Genomic DNA, 23,577 nt, shown 5'->3' with positions numbered 1-23,577 from the left:
CAGAGCAGATTTAGTATCATTCTTGGAATTTTTGGAAGGGTAGGTAAATGAGCTTTAGCTTCAATTTAAAGTCACCAGCTACATCAGCCCCTAATAAGAGGGAGTCCACCTGTCCCTTTGATGCTTTAAAGCCAGTAATTGACTTCTCCTCTCTAGCTATGAAAGTCCAAGATGACCTCTTCTTCCAACATAAGACTGTTTAGTGTGCATTGAAAAATGCGTTGTTTAGTGTTGCCACTTCTATTACTCAGATCTTCAGATAACTTGCTGGGGCTTCTACATCAGCACTAACTGCTTCACCTTGTACTTCTATGTTATGGAGACGGCTTCTTTCCGTAACCCCCGTAAAACAACTCTGCTAGATTCAGACTTTCCTTCTGTAGCTTCTTTGCCTCTCTTAGTCATCAGAGAATTGAAGAAAGTTAGAGTCTTGCTCTGGATTAGGCTCTGGCTTTGGGGAATGTTGTGGCTTATTTGATCTTCTTTCCCAACCAGTAAAACTTTCTCTATATTAGCAATAAAGCTGTTTTACTTTTTATCACTTATGCATGCACTAGAGTACACTTTTAATTTCCTTCAAGAACTTTTCATTGACGATGACAACTTAACCCAAGAGACCTAGCCTTCAGCCTGTCTTGGCTTCTGACATGCCTTCCTCACTAAGCCTAGTGATTTCTAGTTTTTTATTTAAAGTGAGACATGTGACTCCTCCTTTAACTTGAACACTCAGAGGCTGTTGTAAGGTTATTACCTTAATTTCAATATTGTTGTGTCTCAGGGAACAGGGAGACCCAAGAAGAGGGAGAGATACAGCATAATAATCAATTGGTAAAGCAGTCAGAAAACACATTTATAAACACACATTTAAGTTTGCTGTCCTACCTGAACATGGTGAGTGAAGCCCCAAAACAATTAGAGTAATTACATCATAGTTTGTCACTGATCACAGATCACTGTAACAAATTGAATAATAATGTAAAAATTGGGGGCGCCTGGGTGGCTCAGAGGGTTAAGCCTCTGCCTTCGGCTCAGGTCATGGTCCTAGGGTCCTGGGATCGAGCCCCACATCGGGCTCTCTGCTCAGCGGGGAGCCTGCTTCCCCAACCCCCCATCTGCATCTCTGCTTGCTTGTGATCTCTCTCTCTCTCTGTCAAATAAATAAATAAAATCTTAAAAAAAAAAAAAGTAAAAATATGAAACATTTTGAGAATTACCAAAAGGTGACAGAGACACAAGGTAAGCAGATGCTGTTGGCGAAACAGCACCAGGAGGCCTACTCAGGCAGGGTCCCACAGTCCTTCAGTATGTAAAATGCAGGCTCTGTGAAGAACAATGAAGTGACATGTAGTAAGATGAGGTATGCTTGTATGTGGCATGTAATATCTGAAGAGAAAGCTTTTCTTCTGTGTTGGCTTTGTGAAGCTGTAGAGTTAGGAAATAATCATTTGGTAATTTGGAAGTTTTGCTAAAAATAATTACTTTGTTTCAGTCCTAATATTATCTTCATGGTTTTGAAAACATGTCATCAGGGGGAAAAAATCCTTTGGTATTGATCTAAGGCAGAAAATGTGCTAGGATATCTGTCTTCTCCATCACTAATTGAGTTGATTTCCTTTCATACTGTTCTACAATGAAAATATTAAAACAGCGGTTCTATTTTTGCTGCCTAAAATAATTGGTTTTACTTTTTTAAACATGCTATCTATAATTTCAGAAAATATTTCTTTCTGAAATTTTGTCCTGAGGAGTTTAGAATAGCTTGAAATTATAGGTGTCTAACAAGTATTTCACAACTGTCAATTCAACTGTAGCCTCTGTGCTCTTACCTCATTATGAAGTGACACAGGAAGAAAACTCATTACGTGATAATATGAAAACACATAGTTGTCAAAAAGATAAATGAGTCTGTATTGAAAACCCATCTGTTGTGATGGGAGTCAAATGGTTTAGACACATTTGGGCATGATACCTTCTTTTTAAACAGGAAAACATAGAAAAGATTTCTGTTCCGATCATTAGACATTATATTGTGCACTTAATTTTTTTTTTTTTTTGGTCTCTTACAGGTGATATTATACCCAACTTCTAATAGCTCCAAGTCAGCTGAGTTTCACCGAATGATAGTTCCAAAAAATAGCCAGGATTCTGACTTAAAAATCAAATTAGCAGTGCGAATGGATAAACCACCACATATGAAACATAGTGGGTAAGTGTGGACTTGACATCTTTTTCTCCTGAATTACTGAATTTAATTTCAACGTATCCCTTTTGTCCATTTACTGACAGAGCCAGTATATCATGAAATTTTCCCCCAAAATGACATTTATGGAACAACTTACTATTTTAAATTCCCAGACAGCTTTATATCTAAACACATGGGTATTTAGTTAAAATAACTGTGTCCATGCTAACATAATGTTGGTAATGGATCCCAGTTGTGTTCTACCCCATTTATATCGATGAAGAGTAGTGATAGCTGGAAAGCTCTAAAAGATATTTTCCAAAATATAATGATGGTTGAAACAAGCATAGCATTCACGTCTCCAGAAATGGTTACACTTACATAAAACATATTAAAGCTAAAATGTCATTCAGATCTAACCAGGAGGCTGTGAAAAGTTTTGTCAGGGAGGATTGTGAGTGTCCATGCAGTGTGTGAGTGGAAAGCCACATCGACAATGGAGGAGCGGACGCTGGTGGGGAAGCCGGACCACAGGGTCTGTCGGCGGGGAACTACCATGGGCCGGGGTCAGCCCTCATCTCAGCCAGGGCTCTTGTTCCCTTGTAGTTGATGAGGTAACAGGTCTGAACTTTTCAAGACCATAAAATGAGTTTGGTTTTTTTTTTTTTAAAAAAAACAAGCAAACAAAAAAACCCTGGGTCTTTCTCAGATTAACACTGTAGGACTCACTGCAGTCAAATCCCAGACAGGGCTGTGAGGAACATGACCTTTTTTCACAGTGGATAGAAGCACTTCTGAAGTGGCTCCCTCTGAGATTAGCAGCCAACACAAGAGCCTAAGAAAGTCCATTCCCTTACGGAGAGGTGTCGTCTGCCCACTACGGAGCCGAATCACCAACACTATGGAGAGTGAACGGATGAGTCAGTAAGATAAGGCTTTTTTGGATGACTAGCGGGCCTAACGACCACATTGCTTCCTTGGTTTGCATGGGCAACGTAAGCCCAAGTCAGAACAAGGCTCGCTGACGGAAGAACAGCTCAGAGGTGGACTGTATGAAAGGAAACCATAATTTGGGTAGCCCACATCATGGCGTCTTCAATGCAGTAATGCAGACTAAAGGCTAACATGACTCAGCTCATAATGCAGATGGAGTTCTGGGATTTAATATTTAGAGTTCTTCTCATTACTCGGTCTTCCTGCTCACCACGGATTTATTTAGCAGGCACGGATTGAGCACTTAGTGTGTTCCTCCCATAACAAACCTCAGTGGTATACCATCTCGGGCCTAAAGGAAGCCGGCTAGTCAGGGATTCAGGCTTGTATACAAATAATTATGATAGTGAACGATAAGTGCTATAAGAGAGGAATGGGAGCTGGTGGAACGAACACCTGATTTTAGCTGCAGTTAGTCATGAAAATCTCACAAGACACCTGACTTTTGAGATAAAACTTGAAGTACGAATTCGAGTGGGCAAGGAAGAGGAAGGGCACCCCAGTCATAGGACATAGCATATTCACAGGCAAGAAAGAGTTCTGGAAAGACTTTTCAGGCCAATGAAAACAAGTTGGGTGCAGCTGGCATAGAGAGGTTGGAGAATAGAAAGTTAGAATACTACTACTCTAAAGTGCTTAGAAACTAGTAGAGTCTAGAGTTGGGCATAAACCAACATACATTCCAGGCACTCAGTTGTTTCGCTACTGTTTTTATATCCATCTCCTTTGATGAAGGGCACCTTAAGACATTGGAACCTGTGTATTATAATTCCAACACAGTCCTTAATTTGCAAATGGCCTGTACCCTGGTGAATACCCCTGGAGCCTTCAGAGTATCCCAAGAACCAAGATTAAACATGAGGTTGGACCCATGACAAGTTCTACAGCCTTTCACATCTGTGGAAATCCCTGCTCTCCTCTTTGGCAACTCCTTCCTATAGAATGTTCCAGGGCAGGTGGGTCCATCCAACCCCCTGCTAAGACTTGAGTTTTTGGGTGGTTTTTCCCTTTTTAAAAAATTTTTTTTATTAATCCTTTGCACTGAAGGAGAGCTGGTTTAGATTTTATCTCTAAGCCTTGACTAAGTCAGGAACCTCAAGGTGGGTCTGGAGTTAACTTCTGTCTAAGACTACGAGTGACGGGGATCACTAAGGAGAATATATCATAGCCTCTCAATTTAATATGGAAAGCCCGAGAACTCACCTTGGATTCAGATCAGGAATACTTTAGACGCAGCCACATGAATTAATATCTGCTATTCCTAAAAGATACCAACAGGCAATTCTAGACCTTCGGTATCTCTTTAGTTTATAGTATGTAAAAGGAAGGAATTCTAGAACTGAAAATACCTGTGATGCTATTCTGCTGGTTGGTATGTTATGTGGCGTAATTAAGAATATCATATTCTATAATAGCGATTCTGTAAAAACTAATTTAATATCTGTTTTGGACATCATAATAATGACGATGATCAACCAGAATTAAAGGTATCCAAACTGTGATGGTGATGTTTCCCTATGGCAGGTACAGGGGCTTTAGCACAAACAGCTGTTTGGGTTCCTTAGAGCTTGTGGGAACACATAAATATTTTAAATATCACCCCTGTGCGTATGGGCAAACATGATTTGACCTCCATCATAACTGTATCCATCTTTTTTCTGCAGTGTTTCATAAACGGATTTTACTGAATTTAATTACATTTAAGAAGAGAAAGTCCACTAACCTGTTTCTTCCAAGTACTCTATCATATACCAAAGTGATAATAGGATATGAGTAGTAGATTAATAGTGTTCAGTTTTGGGGCTGGATTGTGTTTTGTCAATAATTCATCCTATAATGAATAATTAACAGATGAGTAATGAATAATTGAAAAAGAGGCAAGTCAAGTTAAAAAAAGATTAATTTATCTTTAAAATATGGCAAACCCCTCTTTTAGATAGACTTGTCAAGTAGATTAAACAGTAAATTGGGAGGGTTATGGATTTTTATCTTCAAAGCACTTTTGGGAACCAGACTTTGAAATCCTCTGGGTCTTTATTTAAAAAGCCTGTTGGGGGGGCGCCTGGGTGGCTCAGTGGGTTAAGCCTCTGCCTTCAGCTCAGGTCATAATCTCAGGGTCCTGGGATCAAGTCCCACATCGGGCTCTCTGCTCAGCAGGGAGCCTGCTTCCCTCTCTCTCTCTCTGCCTGCCTCTCTGCCTACTTGTGATCTCTCTCTGTGTCAAATAAATAAATAAAATCTTTAAAAAAAAAAAAAAAAGCCTGTTGGGGCACCTGGATGGCTCAGTGGGTTAAAGCCTCTGCCTTCAGCTCAGGTCATGGTCCCAGGGTCCTGGGATCGAGCCCCATATTGGGCTCTCTGCTCAAGCAGGGAGCCTGCTTCCTCCTCTCTCTCTCTGCCTGCCTCTCTGCCTACTTGGGATCTCTGTCAAATAAATAAATAAAATCTTAAAAAAAAAAAAAAAAAGCCTGTTGGATGTTCTAGGAATATGGCATGTCTTATGTGAACTATTATAACATGTAAATGAATATTTACCACATATATATAGCACCTTTGTGGGCCCTCTCTCTATATATTTTTAAGATTTTGTTTATTTATTTGACAGAGACATTGCAGGTAGGCAGAGAGGCAGGCAGAGAGAGAGAAGGGGGGATGCAGGCTTCCCACTGAGCAGAGAGCCAGATGCGGGACTCGATCCCAGGACCCCAAGATCGTGACCTGAGCGAGGGCAGATTCTTAACCCACAGAGCCACCCAGGCGCCCCACCTTCAATATATTTTATCAATGTTTATTTTTTGTGCCCCCAACCGCCCTGTGAGTTTTTTAAACTTCTTTAAATCCCAGTGCCCCATGCAGTATGCAGTCAAGGATAGGTATTAATATAATAATGATGATGAAAATAGTAGTATGCTCTTTAGAGTTTTAAGGAAAAAATGGCAGTAAGTTGCATTCCTAAGTTGAAATGCAAAGGGTTCTAAACACAAGTTAGAGTATAAGTTTAGATATAAATTTAATATATATTAATTGTATATCAATAAATTATTAATAATAATATATTAATAATATATAAATTAGATATATAAAAAGAGTATAAATTTAATGTGAAAAATGTCTAAAATAAACGTGTTTGGTTCTCTTGCATTTTTGAATAACCTTTTTATAAGCAGAATAATATATCTGATAAAAAGCTCATGTTTCTGATACTAATCAGTCCATGACTAGACATTATAGTTTTTTAAAAATAGGATTGACTACATGTAAATGAAAATATATTTAGTTTGGATAAAATAAACATAAAGATGATTTCATTCTTTTAAAACCAAACTGTACATTACCACATGATGTAGATTTGATTTTTTTAAAAAGGGCTTACTTATTCGTTTGGAATATGTCTTATAAACTAATTATATAAACTCATATACATCTAGTAAATGACTTACCAGCTAGGTAGCTAGGTAGGTTAAATAATTCATACTCCGTTTTCGAATTTATTTTCCTCCTTTTTTGGATATCTGGAAGACAGAACTGTTCTTGAACAAATGGACTGTCCTTTAGCATAGCCTAGTGGCTGTGGAACAGTATTAACTTAAATCTCATAATACTATTCCTGTTTTTATTAAATAACATTTTCCTAATTCAAATGTAATTTTTTCAGTCAAAAGAAAGGTAAAATAAAATGGACCTAAATAAAACAAATGACTCTTAGGACAGTTCTACAATGGTAAAGGAGAGAGAAGAAAATTAAATGGTTACAAATACGTAGAGGGAGGTGGCGTGGACCACCTAGCCGAGGTCTTCATGCAACTGATTATTTTATAGGGAAAAATGAATGTGTAACTGTGTGAGAGTTTCATCACAGTTAAGAACTGGTAAGATAAAATGTTGGCCAAAGTACTGTCCCGTAAATCTCCTGTTTCTCTCTGTGCAGAGTCATGTTTGGCTATTTAAACATTTGTTGATTAAACAGAGGTACTGAAATACTTCATAATTGTCATTGACAAAAGTCTCTCTTTAGTTTATACCATAAAGGTTTAAAAGGCACTAGGCCTGTTTCTTGCTGCAGGGGAGAGACAATAGTTCAGCTTCTAGCAGGAGGGAGGGCTTGAACACCATGCTGGCTGCATTATCATTGTCCCATGTTTCCCAGAGAGCTGACCAGCTGTGCATTCAGGCCCTGGGGTGTCATGCTGTCAAACGTGGCATTTGCTCATAAAATGAAATGACCGCACTCTTAATAAAACTGCATTGTTGATGATTTTAAGGTTTATGATCTTCAATTAGGTTAGGGGATATTCTCATGATCAGAGGGAGGAAAATCTTAACTTTTGTCAAGGTGGCATTTGCTTAGAGGGTCCAGGCCTTACGAAAAGGATGGGTCTGTTTTTTTTTTTCCTGGAAAAAAATTGATTCCCAATTTAAGCTGACCTTTTAGAATGATTTTCCTACATGTCCCTGTCTAAAATAACCATGTTTTGACATTTGAACCTACATGTAGGTCTGTTTGCCTTCCCGATATGAATTTACCTTACTCTGACTTATTCTAATTTCATAGAAATCCCACTTCTTACTGCCTTGCCAAAACTTCTGACCAAGTATTTGCTAGGTTCTTAATAAATCTTTTTTTTTTTTTTCCCCACACACAGCTTTCAGCTTTCAGAAGAGAAGTCTATCTGTGATACTTTATAAACCTCAGTGTAACTGTTGTAGAATGATAAAACGAATAAGCCATAAAGCTGACTTTGTTTTTCCAAATGCCTTATATTTGTGTCCCTTTCTGTATGCTGATTTACATCAAGAACTTTATTTTTCATTTCAATTTACTAGGGACTAATTATGTAATAATGGTAGAAACATTTTCAGGCATGGCTTTAATGATCACTAAATTAGATGTTTTAACTTATACTCCCTTCATAAAACTTCTCTGATTTCTCCTGTAATAAGTTAGTTTGCCTTTAACTTTAACCTTAAATGTAACTTTCTGCTCAACACCCTTTTATTCTTGAGATTTTTTCCAGGTTGTAATATTTTAACATACGTTACTTTCTTCTCTTTCATGCATTCAATAACTATGCTCTTTTGCTGTTTAAATATCCTTCGGTGTCCTGTCTGGAAATCAGGCCAAATAATTAAAAGTGGAATATGAGGTCTTTTAAAATTTTTCTTTCAGGAGCCACAGACCATATCCAGAGGTTATCCTAATTTTGGGGGGCATTTAAAAAACTATAGTGAAAACTATTTTGGAATACGATATAATTTCATAAACAGCTAAAATACAGAATTATAATAGGTCTATTCCATCTCAATTGATGTCTTACCATAAAATTTTTGGACCTTGTACTGACGCAGTAGTACTTTTTGTTTCTTTGCATGCATCCAGAAGTTTTAAAATATTTACACTGAATTTATAAAGCCAAAATATTGGGCTTGTAAAGTGAGCATTGTGGAAGGTCAGGAAAAATTTGGACTTTATAGGGATACTCGCTTTTAGTTCCTTTCTCTGATGGGTGTAGCTGAATGGTGGTGCAGGTGCAGGACAGACAGTGATGCTTGCATAGAACGAGTACCAGTATTGGAGCCAAGACACCTGTGCGTATGGTCTCAGTTCTGTCACTAACTTGGGTGAGTTATCACACCTGTCCTGGCCTGCTTTCATCAGTTGCTAAAGGGGACATCCGACTAGGGAATTTGAATGGCCCCTTGAGCCCCCAGAACTTTATGACTTATCAGATCATTTCCTCCCTCACCCCTCCATGAGCACAGTCCACCCATCCTGTGGTGTGCCTGCACAGAGAGGGTGAGCAGAGCTTAGGGCGAATAGAGGTGGTAGAAGGAAGGACACCTGGGAAGATGAGACATTTGGGGTTTATTTGAATCTTCTCAAGACAAGAAAAGGAAGTGTGAAGACTGCAACATTAGGTTGCTTTTATGTAAAATTAATTTGAAAAATACACTATAGTTCTAGAATTGCTTCTAATCTGATTATAGTAGTGGTACTAAAAAAAAAAAAAAAAAGAAAGAAAGAAACAGATGGATATAGAGGCCCCTGGGTGGCTTAGTTAAGTGTCCGACTCTTGATTTTGACTCAGGTCATGATCTCAGGATGGTGAGATCAAGCCTCAAGTAAGGCCCAGCACTTGGCGTGGAGCCTGCTTTAGTTTCTCCCTCTCCTTTACCCTCTGTCCTGCCCTCTCCTTCTCTTTAAAAAAAAAAAAAAAAACCACAAACAGGTATGTATAAAACTTCAGAAATGAAATACACTAAATATACTAAATAGAATAATGCAACTCTGGGTGAAATTTTATTTTCCGGATTTTACTATTAGGATGAAAGAATGCAGTTATCAAACTAAAGATCAAATAATTTCTTCTAATTAAAAATAGGTAAATTTGGGGCACCTGGGTGGCTCAGTGGGTTAAGCCGCTGCCTTCGGCTCAGGTCATGATCCCAGGTCCTGGGTTCGAGCCCCACATCGGGCTTTCTGCTCAGCAGGGAGCCTGCTTCCTCCTCTCTCTCTGCCTGCCTCTCTGCTTACTTGTGATTTCTCTCTGTCAAATAAATAAATAAAAATCTTAAAAAAAATAAATAAAAAAAGGTAAATTTATTGTACCAAATATCTGATTATTGGGGAAATCATTTGAGAGGATTCCTTAAGGTGAGCTCTGAAGGATTCCTGTCCATCTGATATTTAAAGAGTCAGCATGGCTTGGGAACATGAACTCTGGAGCCAGACCACCTGCCTTCACATCCTGGCTGTACCAGCTGATCGCTGTGGGATCTTGGGAAAGTTATGAAACCTCTGTGTGCCTCGGTTTCCTCACCTACAAAATGAAAATGTTAATAGAGCCTACCTCATACAATTTTTTAGAGGAGGAGTATTTTTTTTATTGCAATATAATTAGCATACAGTAGTCCATTGGTTTCGGGTATACATCATAGCTTCCAGAATTCTATACATTACTCCAATCATGATGAGCATGGAGTAATGTATAAATCAATACTTTATGATAAATGTAGTCATTTGTCCCCATACAACGTTATTACAGGATTGTGCAATGCTGTACTCTTCATCTCTGACTTATTTATTTTATAAGTGGCCGTTTGTACCTCTTAATCCTCTTTATTTCACTCATCTTCTCTGGGAGCCACCGGTTTGTGCTCTGTATTTTAGAATCTGGGTTATTTTCCGTTTCTTTTTATTTTTTTAGATTCCACGTGTAAGTGAAATATATGGTGTTTGACCATCTCTGATTTATTTCACTTGGCAGCATAATACCCTTTACAGTAACATTCATGTTGTTGTAAATGGCAAGATCTCATTCTTTATAGCTGAATAATCTATTGTATATAGATACCACATTTTCTTTATCCAACACTTGGGTCGCTTCCATCTCTTGACTATTATAAGCAATACTGCAATGAACATAGACTACATAAATCTTTTCAAAATACTATTTTCATTTTCTTTGGGTAAGTACCCAGTACTGAAATTACCGGGTTGTATGGTATTTCTATTTTTAATTTTTTGAGGAACCTCCATACTGTTTTCCACAGTGGCTATGCCAGTTTATATCCCTACCCACAGTGCGTGCACCTTCCTTTTCCACGTCCTCACCAACACTTGTTACTCCTTTTTGATACTAGCCATTCTGGGGTGTGAGGTCCTATCTCACTGTGGTTTTGATTTGTGTTTCCCTGATGATGAGTGACGTTGAGCATCTTTTCATATCTTTAGAAAATGTCTGTTCAGGTCCATTTTAAAATTATTAATATTTAAGATTATTGTGGTTTCATACAAACTTTAGTATTCTAGTTCTATGAAAGATGCTATTGGTATTTTAATAGGGATTTCATTGAAACCGTAGATTTTTTGTAGTATGGTTAGTTCAACAATATTGTAATTCATCAGCATGGAATATCTTTGCATTCGTCTGTGTCATCTTCAGTTTCTTTCATGGTTGGTTGATAGCTTTCAGAGAACCAATATTCCACCTCCTTGGTTGTTTATTTTTAGGTATTTTTTTTTTTTTAAGATTTTATTTATTTTTTTGAGAGAGAGAAAGCTCAGGAGGGGGAGTGGCAGGTAGAAGGGGAAGGAAGAAGCAGGCTCCCCGCTGAGCAGGATCCTGGGATCATGACCGGAGGAGCCAAAGGCAGTCACTTAACCGATTGAGCCACCCAGGTACCCCTATTTTTTGGTATTTCTGATGCAATTGTAAATGGGATTGTTTTCTTGATTTCTCTTTATACTATTTGGTTTTTGTGTAGAAGTGCAGCAGATTTCTGTGTATTTTGAATCTTGTAACTTTACTAAGTTCATTTATCAGTTCTTATAGTTTTTTGGTTGAGTCTCCAGGCTTTTCCTCAACATAGTATCATATCATCTGCAAATAGTGACAATTTTACTTCTTCCTTACCAATTTGGATCCTGTTTATTTCTTGTCTAACCGCTGTGGCTAGGACTTCCAGTATTATGTTGAATAAAAGTGGTGAGCATACACGTCCTTGTCTTGTTCCTGATCTTAGAGGAAAAGCTTCCCGTTTTCACCATCGAGTATGGTGTTTACTGTGGGTTTTCATATTTGGAGAAGTAGTATCTTAATGTGTACAGCGTGCAGGCAGGAGTAGCTGGCCAGCTCACAGCAATAATGTGTTTTAACTATTGATAAAACCCTAAAGAAAGTATATGTTTGAGTTGAGATACTTCTAAAAGAAGGAAAAATAAACATTAAATAATTAAAAGATGAAACAAAATGGGGGTGCCTGGGTGGCTCAGTGTTTAGGTGTCTGCCTTCAGCTCAGGTCATGATCCCAGGGTCTGGGGATCGAGCCCCACATTGGGCTCCCTGCTCAGTAGAAGGCCTGCTTCTCCCTCTCCCACTCCCTCTGTTTGTGTTCCCTCTCTTCCTGTGTCTCTATCAAATAAATAAATAAAATCTTAAAAAAAAGGACCAAAAGGCCATGATCAACAATGCCAGTATGTCAGAGGAGACAGAACAGGACTGCCTGGAGTGTGCAGCTCAGGCATTAGAGGAATAGGACGTAGAGAAGACACCTGCAGACCATACTAAGGAGTACAACCCCACCTGGCCCTGCACGGTGAGGAGGGAGGAACTTCGGTAGTTGGGTGACACATGAAACCAAACAGTCTGCTTCTGTCTGGACCACCTGGCCATTCTGCTATTTCAGTCTGGCTAAAAGCATGGCCTGTGTCACATACCCGTGATCCAGCCAAAAACAAGGACTGCCACCCACATTCCAAATACCAGAGACTGAAATCCTTAGCCTTGTCTCAGGGAACCCCCTCAATCTTTGAACGTTTACTGTGTTTCATACAGGTCAGTATCTGGACGAATTAGTTGTGGCAATAAAACAATTAGTAAAACCCCTTCCATTTGCATTTTCTGTTCTGTACCTCTCTGCCCCATAGTTTATCTTCTCAAAACCCATTCCTTTAAAAAAGGAAAAAAAAAAAAAAACTATCAGAGACATAGGCATTATCTACAATTTGTTCAATTCTGGAGGGGAAGATGACCTGGTACTTGATCTTGGCTAAGGGAGAGGGGGTCAGTCCTTCAGTCCTTGAGGTTTCTGTGGGATGTGATAGACTAGCCTTCTCACTCTTTGAGCACTTCTCGCCCATTGTGCAACCATTGCACTTGGAAGAATATCATTGAGAAGTGCGTGTCAGGAAATGGATGGCAGAGAAACTAAGCTTCCTCTGGCCGTGAAATAAGGTGATAATAAGTTGAGCTGATGAGAAGTTTGCTGGGCTCTAGCTTATTCCTCTTCTCCATTTCTTCCTGCCTTATCCCAAAAGGATGCTCTAAAGATTAAAGGTAAATCTTTTTTTAATTTTTTTTTGGAAGATTTTATTTATTGGACAAAGAGCAGGAGAGGGAACACAGGGGGAGTGGGAGAGGCAGAGCCTGCTGCTGGGTTTGATCCCAGGAGCCTGGGTTCATGACCTGAGCTGAAGTCAGACGCTTAATGACTGAGCTACCCAGGCGCCCCCAGATTAAAGGTGGTCATAAAAGGGAAAATGAATCTTTTTGAGCAGCAGCCCTCCATGTGATTCTAATAAAGTCTTTCTGGGAATTTAAACGTTAAGCCTGTTGCACTGTGATTTAACTAGCTGTGGAAGAAACCCCGTTAACAATTAAATGAAAAAAGAATAAAATAAGGCACTATTTCCAGCTCACCCCCCACCTTTAACACCTTTCTTTTGCTCCTTCTCAGGCACCCGTGAGGACTGCTACTGAGCAGTCTAGAGCTAGACTGGGCGACCTAGGCTCTAACTAGCTCTGCCTGCAGGTTGCCTTGGGTCTGTAGTCCCGTGCCTTCTTGGTTTCCTCATCTTGAAAATAGAATATTGAGCTCATTAAAAATTTTTTTAGTTTTCTTCCAGCTCTGAAATTGCTTTCAATTTTATTTTAAACCTAAAATTTGATGTCCTAAGGAAAGTAAGGTAGAATTAGTTCACATTCTTCTGGTAGGATGGAAACAGGTAAATGATTTGCAAGCCACCTCATTCTCTTTAAGGACATCTCCATAAACAGGAGGCATAGGAGACAGAGTGGTTAAGAACACGGGCTTTGGAGTTGGACCTGGGTTCAAACTTGAGCTCTGTCATTTTTAGACAAACTTAGTCAAGTTCCTTAACTTCTCATAGCCTTACTTTTCTGAACTCTAAAGTTGAATTGTCCCGAGCGAGAAATGAGATGTACTCCTAAAGCGTGTAGCACAGTGCCTGTTCCGTGCAGATGCTCCATCAACTAGTAATGGTGGTTATCAGAATGAAGGTTATTTTAAGAAATTATAGTCCCATGAGCTATAATAAAACATTCTAGTTTTAAACACATTGTTAGATTTTATTTGGAAGAAAATTCTCAAAGACAGATGGGGAAATAGTGTGTATATCCTGATACCTTCAGAATATAAAAATTATGTCTCCCACTAGGGCCCAGTGCTTTAATTGTTAGGCTTTAATGTGTTTTGATTTGACAGCTACAATGGATGTAGCTGGTGGTGGTGGTGGTAGTGGTTTGTGTGTGTATTTTTTGCTACTAACTTTATTTTGCCTTCTCTATGTCCAAAGGGAGAAAAAAGGAAAATAATATATATGAGCACTCAGATAAGCTCAAGTTCTTAAAAAAAAACAAAACACCTGGAGATTATTTCATAGCAAGGAGAAGAGTAAGCTATTATGACTGCACTGGGCTAAAATAAAGGGGAAATTTCTAAACTTATTTTTTAAAGGGAAAAAGCTTTCAAAGCCCGTTATTTTAAATAACTAGTGATGTCTTACCTGTTTTTAGGACAACGGCTAATTTTACTTTTAATTTTCTTGTTTAAATCATTAGACAAGCACGGATCCTTTATAGGTCTAAGCAATCTGTCAGGTTTTGCTAGTTGTGGTATTCAAATCTGTCCACTCTTCAATAAGTTGTTGATCTCTATTTTTACATACCAAATAAGTTTTAATTTGTGTGTTTTAAGTTGGTTTTAAGTGCTTCGTTTAAGGAGGGATTGAAAAGTTGACTCAACACTTACTGATTCAAAACCGTGCACTCTGTAGTTACCATAGCACCCAAGACATTCATGTAGTTGAATAATTCCTCTGATTAAATATGCTGATGTTTAATGAAAATAATCTCTGGGAGAGGTTGGCGTCATTGAGATGGGGGTCTGAAGGTGCTGCTTGAGTGTTCTCAGCTGGTTCCTGGTACAGGCCCTTCCCCGTGGTGGACACTGACAAAACTCTCCCCCCCCACCTCTGCTCCCACACCTGTTGTTTCTCTGAGTTTGCGGGCTGGGGTGCCCATCCTTCCCACCCTCCACAGAGGAGTGCATTTTTCTCCTCGCTGCCGGGTTTCTCTTCCAATGGGCTTCATTCTTTAAGCTCTTCTCATTACCTGATGTTATATTTACTGGCTGTTGTTTGTCTTATCACTAGAGAGGCATCTCCGTTTGGGTGATTTGCTGTTGACTAGTGCCCCCCCAAAACAAGTCTAATTTCCAGAGGAAATTTACATTGTCTTATTGGCATTTTTAAACTTAGTTGTTTAGAAAACTGGCTACCGATTAGTAGAAGCTAAATAAATACTAGAGTGTTCTCTTTCCAAAGAAAGAACAGAATGCAGAATTTACGTTCGTTGTTCTTCTCTATTTGAAAGAAGTATTGGATTGATTGGATATAAACTTCAAATTATGCCATTATCTAATTGGTACCACTCTTTGTTGGAATATGGTTCAAGATATTTCTCCAGAGGAATTACAATAGGTTTTAGTAGTCCAAAGCCTTAACTAGGACTAGAAATCTAGAGACTTATGAAAAAACGTATTCTTTTCTAAAAAAAAAAAAAAAAAAAAAAAAAAAAAAAACTTGAAATTCAAAGTCCTTATTCTCTATGGTGAGACTTCCTTTAATAACTTTTTGCCTAACTATGATGGAGAAAATAGATTTTTAATATCTATTACCTGCCAATGTTCTATTTTTAGTCCATTTCTGGGATAGGTGTTGTAACTGTAGGATAATGTTAATATACAAGAATGATATATAACCACTACTTATTAAAGGCAAAAAAGAAAACTGGATTTGAGCTTTGTTTACACTTTGTGGAATCAGTAAAAGTCTTTTGCTTTTTTCTTTCTACAGTAATTCCTGATTAAAAGTTGTATTTATTTCAGAATTTATTCTGTCAGTTCTGTGTCATGAACACTTTAACTCCATTTACATTGGCCCCCCAATTCATGAAAATACTCTCCCCAACAACTGACAATGAAGAACAAAGAGAAAGACCAGGGCCTTGATCTTCAGAGACAGGAAGCCTCAAGGGTCCATCAGAGGGGAGGGAGTGGCAAGGAGGAGGAACCAAGCCAAGCCAAGAACCTGTGAGTGCGGTCAGCTTGTGTAAAGACTGCAAAGAGGTCAGAGCCTAGTGTGGGTCCGAAATAGGAAGAAATTTAGGAGCCTGAAGAGTGCATGAGCTAGAAAACAGGATGAAGCCAGGCAGTAGTTAAGGACCATGTCAGCAAAAAAACTAAGTCAATATTCAGTGCTGCAAAGCTGGCCTCATTTGAACAAAAGAGCACAGTAGGTTTGCGGGGGAGGGGTGCTGTTAATGACGGGCCCAAAGTGAAGAAAATGGGTGTTAGTGGAAAATAGTGATGGGTAGAACAGCACATGGGAGTACAGAAATGATTAAATGAAATCTCTTTTAAAGTAATCCTAACTCCTCTCCAGGTGTATTTAGTCCTGGCATTCTTTTCACAAAGAACATCCGGTCCTAAGAAGTATTGCTAATTCTCTCTGTGTGATCATACTAGAGTTTAGCAAAATGGGGCATTGGTAATGGGACATAAAATCACATCACAGCCACGGTTTCATATAAAGACTATTTGAAATGTCTGAAAATCATTCAGTTGATAATGAGGAAGATAGCAAATGAATTTGTTTCAGCTCGATGGATGGATGGATGTTCTGATTATAAAAAGAATCATCACAACTTTAATACCAGTGTTAATGACATGAAGAGAGAGAGCACAGAGTTCCCAAGTATTAAAATGTCTAATCACTCATCCTGGGACCCTTCATATCCTTAAGGATATAGTACATTGGTCTCCACATTAGAAGAAAATTTTATTTTCATGATTTAGAAAATCAGTGTTGCCTTTAAAAAGTGTGAATATAGTGGTGCCTGGGTGGCTCACTGGGTTAAAGCCTCTGCCTTCAGCTCAGGTCATGATCCCAGGGTCCTGGGATCAAGCCCCAAATCGGGCTCTCTGCTCAGCAGGGAGCCTGCTTTCCCCCTCCTTCTCTGCCTGCCTCTCTGCCTACTTGTGATCTCTCCCTGTCAAATAAATAAAATCTTTTTTTTTAAAAAGTGTGAATATATAATTTAGTGCCTTTGCTTATTTTGTATATCCATACTTCTGAAATTTTTTAAATGACTGTGTGTTAGAGAGCTATAGCAGTAGATCAAACATCAGCCAGAAAATCTGAATATTCACTATTTCCGCCTTTGTGAGATTGGTAACATTTTTGCCCATTAGGTCTTTAAGTTTGTCTTTAAGCACTTTCTCCTCACTCGGTAGTTAATTCCTCTCTCTCCACAGTATTTCCAACAGACAAATCTCTTTCCATTCCTTCTCCCAACACTAATTCAGTCTCTACCCTCCCTGCCCCCCACAAAAAAAAAAAAAAAACCCTATTTCAACACTTTTATACTGATCTGCCTGTATTCATCTGTTTTCCAAACTGTTCAGGATTTCAGAATACTACTTTTATTTCTGCCCCCAAATTTCGGTGCTTCCCACTGCTAATGGGATTACATTCACATTCTTTAGCCTAGCATTCCAATTCCTCAAAAATCTGGCCCCATGTAGCCTTTTTTTTAAGAGTTTATTTTTTTATTAGAGAGCACAAGCCAGGGGAGAGGCAGAAGCAGAGGGAGAGGAACAAGCAGACTCCTTGTTCTGAGCAGGGAGCCCGATTCGGGGCTCAATCCCAGGACCCTGAGATCATGACCTGAACTGAAGGTGATGCTTAACCAACTGAGCCACCCAGATGCCCCCTCACCCCCACCATGTAATCTTTTTCAAACTTTTCTCCTTCGGCTACTCAGTGCAAACCCCTAACTTGAGCAAAATCAATCTGTTCACATGACCAACCATGCTTTTACTAACTTAACCTTTTTTCTTCCATTCATACTTAACTAGTATGGGTCTAGTACGAGGTTCCATGTTTTCTTGCACTAGTATGGTGTGCCGAGAAAAGCCTTTTGTTTTCTCTGTAAACTTTTTCAGGAGCAGACTGCCCACTGACTGCCAAATAACTTTGCCCCCACACCCCTGGTTTTGAGGGAACTGGTCATCTTCTCATGGGTCGTCTTATACCAGAAGAATGGGCTTTCCTTCCTTCTGTCTGCCTAGAACCTTCCTTACATAAAACTCTTTAGTCAGTCAGAATGGCCTTCGCTGTATTGAAAGAAGAGAGGTTTATTTAGAAAATTCATTCTTTGTACACATGGTGGGTTGATTATGTAAATGGATCCAATAAATGGACTCCCTCAACTTCATCTTTTGCCCTGTATGTTCCTTCCAACATTGGACTCAGCCACGTGACTTGCTTTGGCCCCTGGAACAGTAGCAAACTCGGCACAGGCAGAGGCTTCAGAAAGCACTCAAGGAATTTTCACTTCCTGTCAAGCTCTCTGCCTTCATCATGAGGACACATATGGACTAGATCACTACAGGAGCAGAAAGGAATGACCCCAGTTGTTCTGGCCAAGGTCTCAGACGTGAGTGAGCTCCAACGAAATGAACAAAGCCAGCTAACCAACTTAGGACTGACCCATAGATTGATGAGTATGTCATGTAGAGCCTTGACCAGATCCATAATAATGCTCAGCGAATAATAGGTTTATGAGAAATAATAAATGATTGATGTTTTAAGGTACTAAGTTTTAGGGTGATATGTTACATAACAAAGGCTGATACTGTGCACTCTTATAAGAGTGGCCTATTCACTTTTTCCTCTCTTCTACACATCAGATGCACAGAATTGGATTAGTCCTAATCCTTGGCCATTGCTAGAGTCTATAATAGTTATCTACACATGTAATTATGTATGTGATCTTTCCTGTATATTATGTATATTATGCCTTCTATAAATATATGATAATGTATCCATTTTATCAAAGTGGGCATTTTAGTGATTTCCGGATTTTCCAGATTTTGGCAACTTGAGACAGTGCTACTAAAAGCATCTTGTGTAGCTCTCCTGGTACCTAGGAGTAAAAATGCTGAATTGATGACTGTGTAAATGTTACCTTTACAAGATAAATGCTACCCTTTCTCAGGTTTCACCAGCAGTTGTAGCAATATGCATTGCCTTCAGCTGTAAGATTGTTTTGTCATCTTTGGCTTTTACCACATACTGTCTTCTTTTGATAGAATCTCAAAAATTTTATTTTCTTTGTAGAGTTGTATATTCTTCTGAAGACGGGGAAGGAATCCTGACTTTCACTGTTACTTTGCATCTAGGCTTCAGAATGTTGGCGGACACAAATAATGATAGTTGGTTGATTTTTATGTACTTTCAAATTAAGAGGCAGTTATAAAAATTACTTGATACTCCTTCTATTTCCGCTTCAGGCTGACTTAGATATCCTGACCCTGTGTGCATAGATGCCCGGAACGTCCTCTATCATAGAATTAGAATCATTCACACTGGGGCCAGTTATGATTAGCTTCTTGTAGACTGGAATGTATTAGTCACCATTGTTTGATCAGGTGTGGTTTTACCAAATGAGTCATTCCACAGCATTTATTGATAACCATGTGCTAGACTTTTTGAGAGAAAGAATGGATGGGTGAAATCTGCTGTTAGAATAGTGATGTTTGGGCTGCCTGGCTGGCTCAGTTGGCAGAGCACACACCTCTTGTCAGTGTTATGAGTTCAAGCTCCATGTTGGACGTAGAGTTTATTTAAAAAAAAAAAAAAGTGAGGGGCGCCTGGGTGGCTCAGTGGGTTAAGCCGCTGCCTTCGGCTCAGGTCATGATCTCAGGGTCCTGGGATCGAGCCCCGCATCGGGCTCTCTGCTCAGCGGGGAGCCTGCTTCCTCCTCTCTCTCTGCCTGCCTCTCTGCCTGCTTGTGATCTCTCTCTGTCAAATAAATAAATAAAATCTTTAAAAAAAAAAAAGTGATATTTAATATTAATCAGCAGGAGAAATACACTAAAGCTCATCACTTCCCCCATTGAAATAGAACAGTTGTTAACCTAATAGCATAGGCTTAGAAAATGAAGAGAACTGTAAAATGGGGAACAAGCTGGCAAAATAGAGCATAATTGTATAGAGAGAATACAATGGTCTAACAGGTGATGCTTCTTCAATGACTTCGATATCCCAGTTGAAAAGAGATCCTAAATAAGTGGTTCACAAAATCTATTTTAATTGGTGGTTTGAAGCTGTTTCCAAAAGCCCTTATACCAGAATTCAAAAACAGACAATCTTTGCTTTTTAACTCTTTGTGGGTATTTGATAGACACACAGAAGTGTTGCTCAGGTCAGTTGAGTATAATTTTCATTGGTCAGTGAAAGAACAAGAATATGATTATTTGAGATCAGTATCTGTTTACTGAAAAATATTATCCCATTAGGTAGTGATTGTGAGAATTGTGTTTTTATGAATATTGAATGAAACAAATATGGCATATATTTAAGAAGGATGGGAGGGCTCAACTCTGCTCATGAAATGTGAAAAGCTACAGGAGGAAAGCTAATCAAACTTGATCATCTAGATCTCCAGGCTGCTATAGACTATGATGACCAAGGCAGAAAAATTGACTGAGTGAAGGGAATCAAAAAGTACACACTTCTAGTTATAAGGTAAGTCCTGGGGATGTAATGTACAGCGTGGTGACTGTAGTTAATAATACTGTGTTGCATATTTGGACATTACTAAGGGGAGTAGGTCTTAAAAGTTCTCATCCCAAGAAAAAAATGCATGACTGGGAGGTGATGGATGTTAACCAGACTTCCTGTGATCGTTTCCCAGCATATACAAGTATTGCATTGTTATATTGTACACCTGAAACCAATGTTGTCTGTCCTTCGTACCTCAATTTCAAAAATGAATAAGGAGTGGACCTGAAATGAGTAAACTAGTGTAAAATGAGCACGATAGCTACAAGAGAATAGGAAGGTAATGTTTCAGGTTGGAAATACTTCAGAGAGTATGGATAAGCTTATTAGAATAAATTATGAAACAATGTCTCATCCAAAAGAGAATGTCAATAAGGAAAGAAATTATTTTAAAAATCTGGCATTTAAAAATTAATAATGCTTTGCCATTACCACTTTAGCTTTAGACACAAATACACCTTTTTAAAAAATATTTATTTATTTGACAGACAGAGATCACAAGTAGGCAGAGAGGCAGGCAGAGAGAGAGGAGGAAGCAGGCTCCCTGCTGAGCAGAGAGCCCGATGCGGGGCTTTATCCCAGAACCCTGGGATCATGACCTGAGCCGAAAGCAGAGGCTTTAACCCACTGAGCCACCCAGGCGCCCCAACACAAATAAACCTTTTTATTCAAAGGAGGACATGTTTCCCATAAGTTTAGCCTTTGCCTTGACCTTAAGGCACAGTTGTAGACTTTTGATAGGTTCTGTTTACAGTTTCCAAAATTGCACTTAATTATAGACATCTCTATTGTTCAAAGGTTTGACCATTAGACTTTCTAAGTAGATCTGAGAGAATGAAGTGTTAGGTACCATGTTTTAATTTTATGGCATAGAATTGTATAGTCTGTGTAACTGTGAGATGTCTTCATATTATAGTAGTAACAGGCATTATAAAAAATGAGTTATAAGGGAATGATCAAAGAGGGCATAAAAGTCTACCTCATACTCTTAAAAATTTAGATATTTAAAAGTTAGAAATGAAAGTCCTTCTTTATTCTCTGATCCTATCAACGATATTAACAATTTTATACATATATCTTCATTATATTAATATATTTGATTTAGAGTAGTTTTAGAGGTCTCATTTTCAGCTCTGATATTTTTGCTCCCATCAACCACGTTAATGTTCTGACCATTAAAGTCATTTCATGAATAAATGGGTTAAAAATTATTTCTTAATTAAAATTATTCCTGCAACTTGCATTTCTATAAAATCAATTGGTTATAATTATATAAAATGAAAAATTGAACTTTATGATACAGAGCACAAATTGCATTAATGATTGATAGGTAATATGCATGAAATGAAAAATTACAAGGCAGAGAGGAGTAAGTGTTTATCCTGCTACCAAATATTCGGTGAATGGATTATAGCTATGATTGTCCCTTTAATGTTTCTCACAGTAATTGTGAGGAAGAGGTATGAAGAATCATGGGACCTTAATAATATGTCTTGCCATTTTAATTGCTGAGACAAGTAAGAGAATCTTAATTGCCAGGAGATGCATTACTAATTAAAGTGTCATTCTACATTCATTCTGAAATAATTAGTTTGACTATTTGTAAGAGCTGAGATATAAATTTAGTTCCAAACTCAACAGCATACTCACAACAGACTTTGTTAGAATGATTTATGGTTAAGAAAGGTTAACAATCGTAAAATTTTTAATGTTTCTTTTAATTTGGTACAATTTAATTTTTATTGGATTATTGAACTTGAAAGAATGGAGTTCATAGAATCATAAACTTTAGTATGGTTTTTATATTGCTGTAACACTAAGTTGAATTCCTAAATTCCTTTCAGATTTCGGGGATATTGATATTTTGTTTTGGCATTTAACACAATTCGGGAAAAACCTTTAATGAATAAATGATGTCAACACAAAGTTACATGATAATGTATCAAATATAAGGTCTGTTAACACTACATGGCAACTTATAAATGTAGTTATGATTCAGCGGACTTTTAAAATTCAAGAATAAAATATTTAAATTGGAGATTGTGTACATTGTTACATATTATTCTAGGTCATTTCTTCATACTATGTAACATTCCATAGTTTTCATCACATTTATCTATGCAGTCTTCTAACGATGAACACCTGAATTGTCTCCATCATAATAAGTAGTACTCCCAGTTGTCTCTCTTTTTGTCCATTTGTAGGCCTATGTAAAAATTTCTCCACCGCATGTAGCCAGGAATCAGACATACACATACTTAATGAAGTATTCCAGGATTGCTTTCCCGATTATCTGTTCCTATTACAATCCTACTCCCCTGGATCATTACCCAAAATTAGTATATGTACATTTCTAATTGTTGCTTTTTCTGATGAGTGGGAAATAATGTGTTATTATGTTTCCTAAGTTTGAATATCTATCCCTATGCCTTTCTACTACTCAGGCTTCTTTTGTGATTCATGTGTTCATCCTTCCCTGCCAATTCACTTTCTGTTTTAAATTCTTTTCATTGTTTTGTGAATGTTCTTTCTCTGTATCAACACCGTCTAGTAGAACTTCAGTGATGGAAATAGGCACCTGGACCATCCAGTAGGTTGAACTGCTATGATTTAACTTGAATTCCCAGTTCCTTTCAGCTCACGGGGTCTTGATATTTTTTCATTATTTTATTTATCACAGTGTGGAGACTATATGTGGCTTTGAATACTTACAATGTGGCTAGCATGACTGAGGAGCCAACATTTGTATTCTACTTAATTCTGTCTAAATTTAAAAAGGGCATCTGGGTAAGCATCCTACTCTTGATTTCAGCTCAAGTCTTGATCTCAGGGTCTTGAGTTCAAGCCTAGTGTGGCTATTATTTTATCATAATATAATCTCCATAGAATAAGGCAAAAGACACAGGACAATATCAGACAACATTTAAATATTTTCCAAAGCTAAAAACTATAGAAAAAAATATGAAACAACGTC

General features: G+C 38.2%; 1 protein-coding gene and 1 pseudogene across 19 annotated transcripts in view; both read left to right on the top strand.

The window, feature by feature from the left end:
* CADPS2 (calcium dependent secretion activator 2) overlaps positions 1-23,577 on the top strand; it is a 536,067-nt gene that overhangs the window by 304,106 nt on the left and 208,384 nt on the right. For all 19 annotated transcript variants that reach the window (XM_047694444.1, XM_047694449.1, XM_047694446.1 and 16 more), the window contains exon 8: positions 2,067-2,206. In XM_047694444.1, coding sequence (XP_047550400.1) covers positions 2,067-2,206 — 140 coding nt within the window. The remainder of the gene's footprint in view (positions 1-2,066; positions 2,207-23,577) is intronic.
* LOC125081266 (dynein light chain 1, cytoplasmic-like) lies at positions 11,729-12,565 on the top strand (annotated as a pseudogene).

Source organism: Lutra lutra, chromosome 11, assembly GCF_902655055.1.
Source record: "Lutra lutra chromosome 11, mLutLut1.2, whole genome shotgun sequence".
Lineage (NCBI taxonomy): Eukaryota > Metazoa > Chordata > Mammalia > Carnivora > Mustelidae > Lutra > Lutra lutra.
The sequence above is the reverse complement of the archived record's forward strand: the minus strand, read 5'-3'. Positions and strand labels throughout refer to the sequence as shown.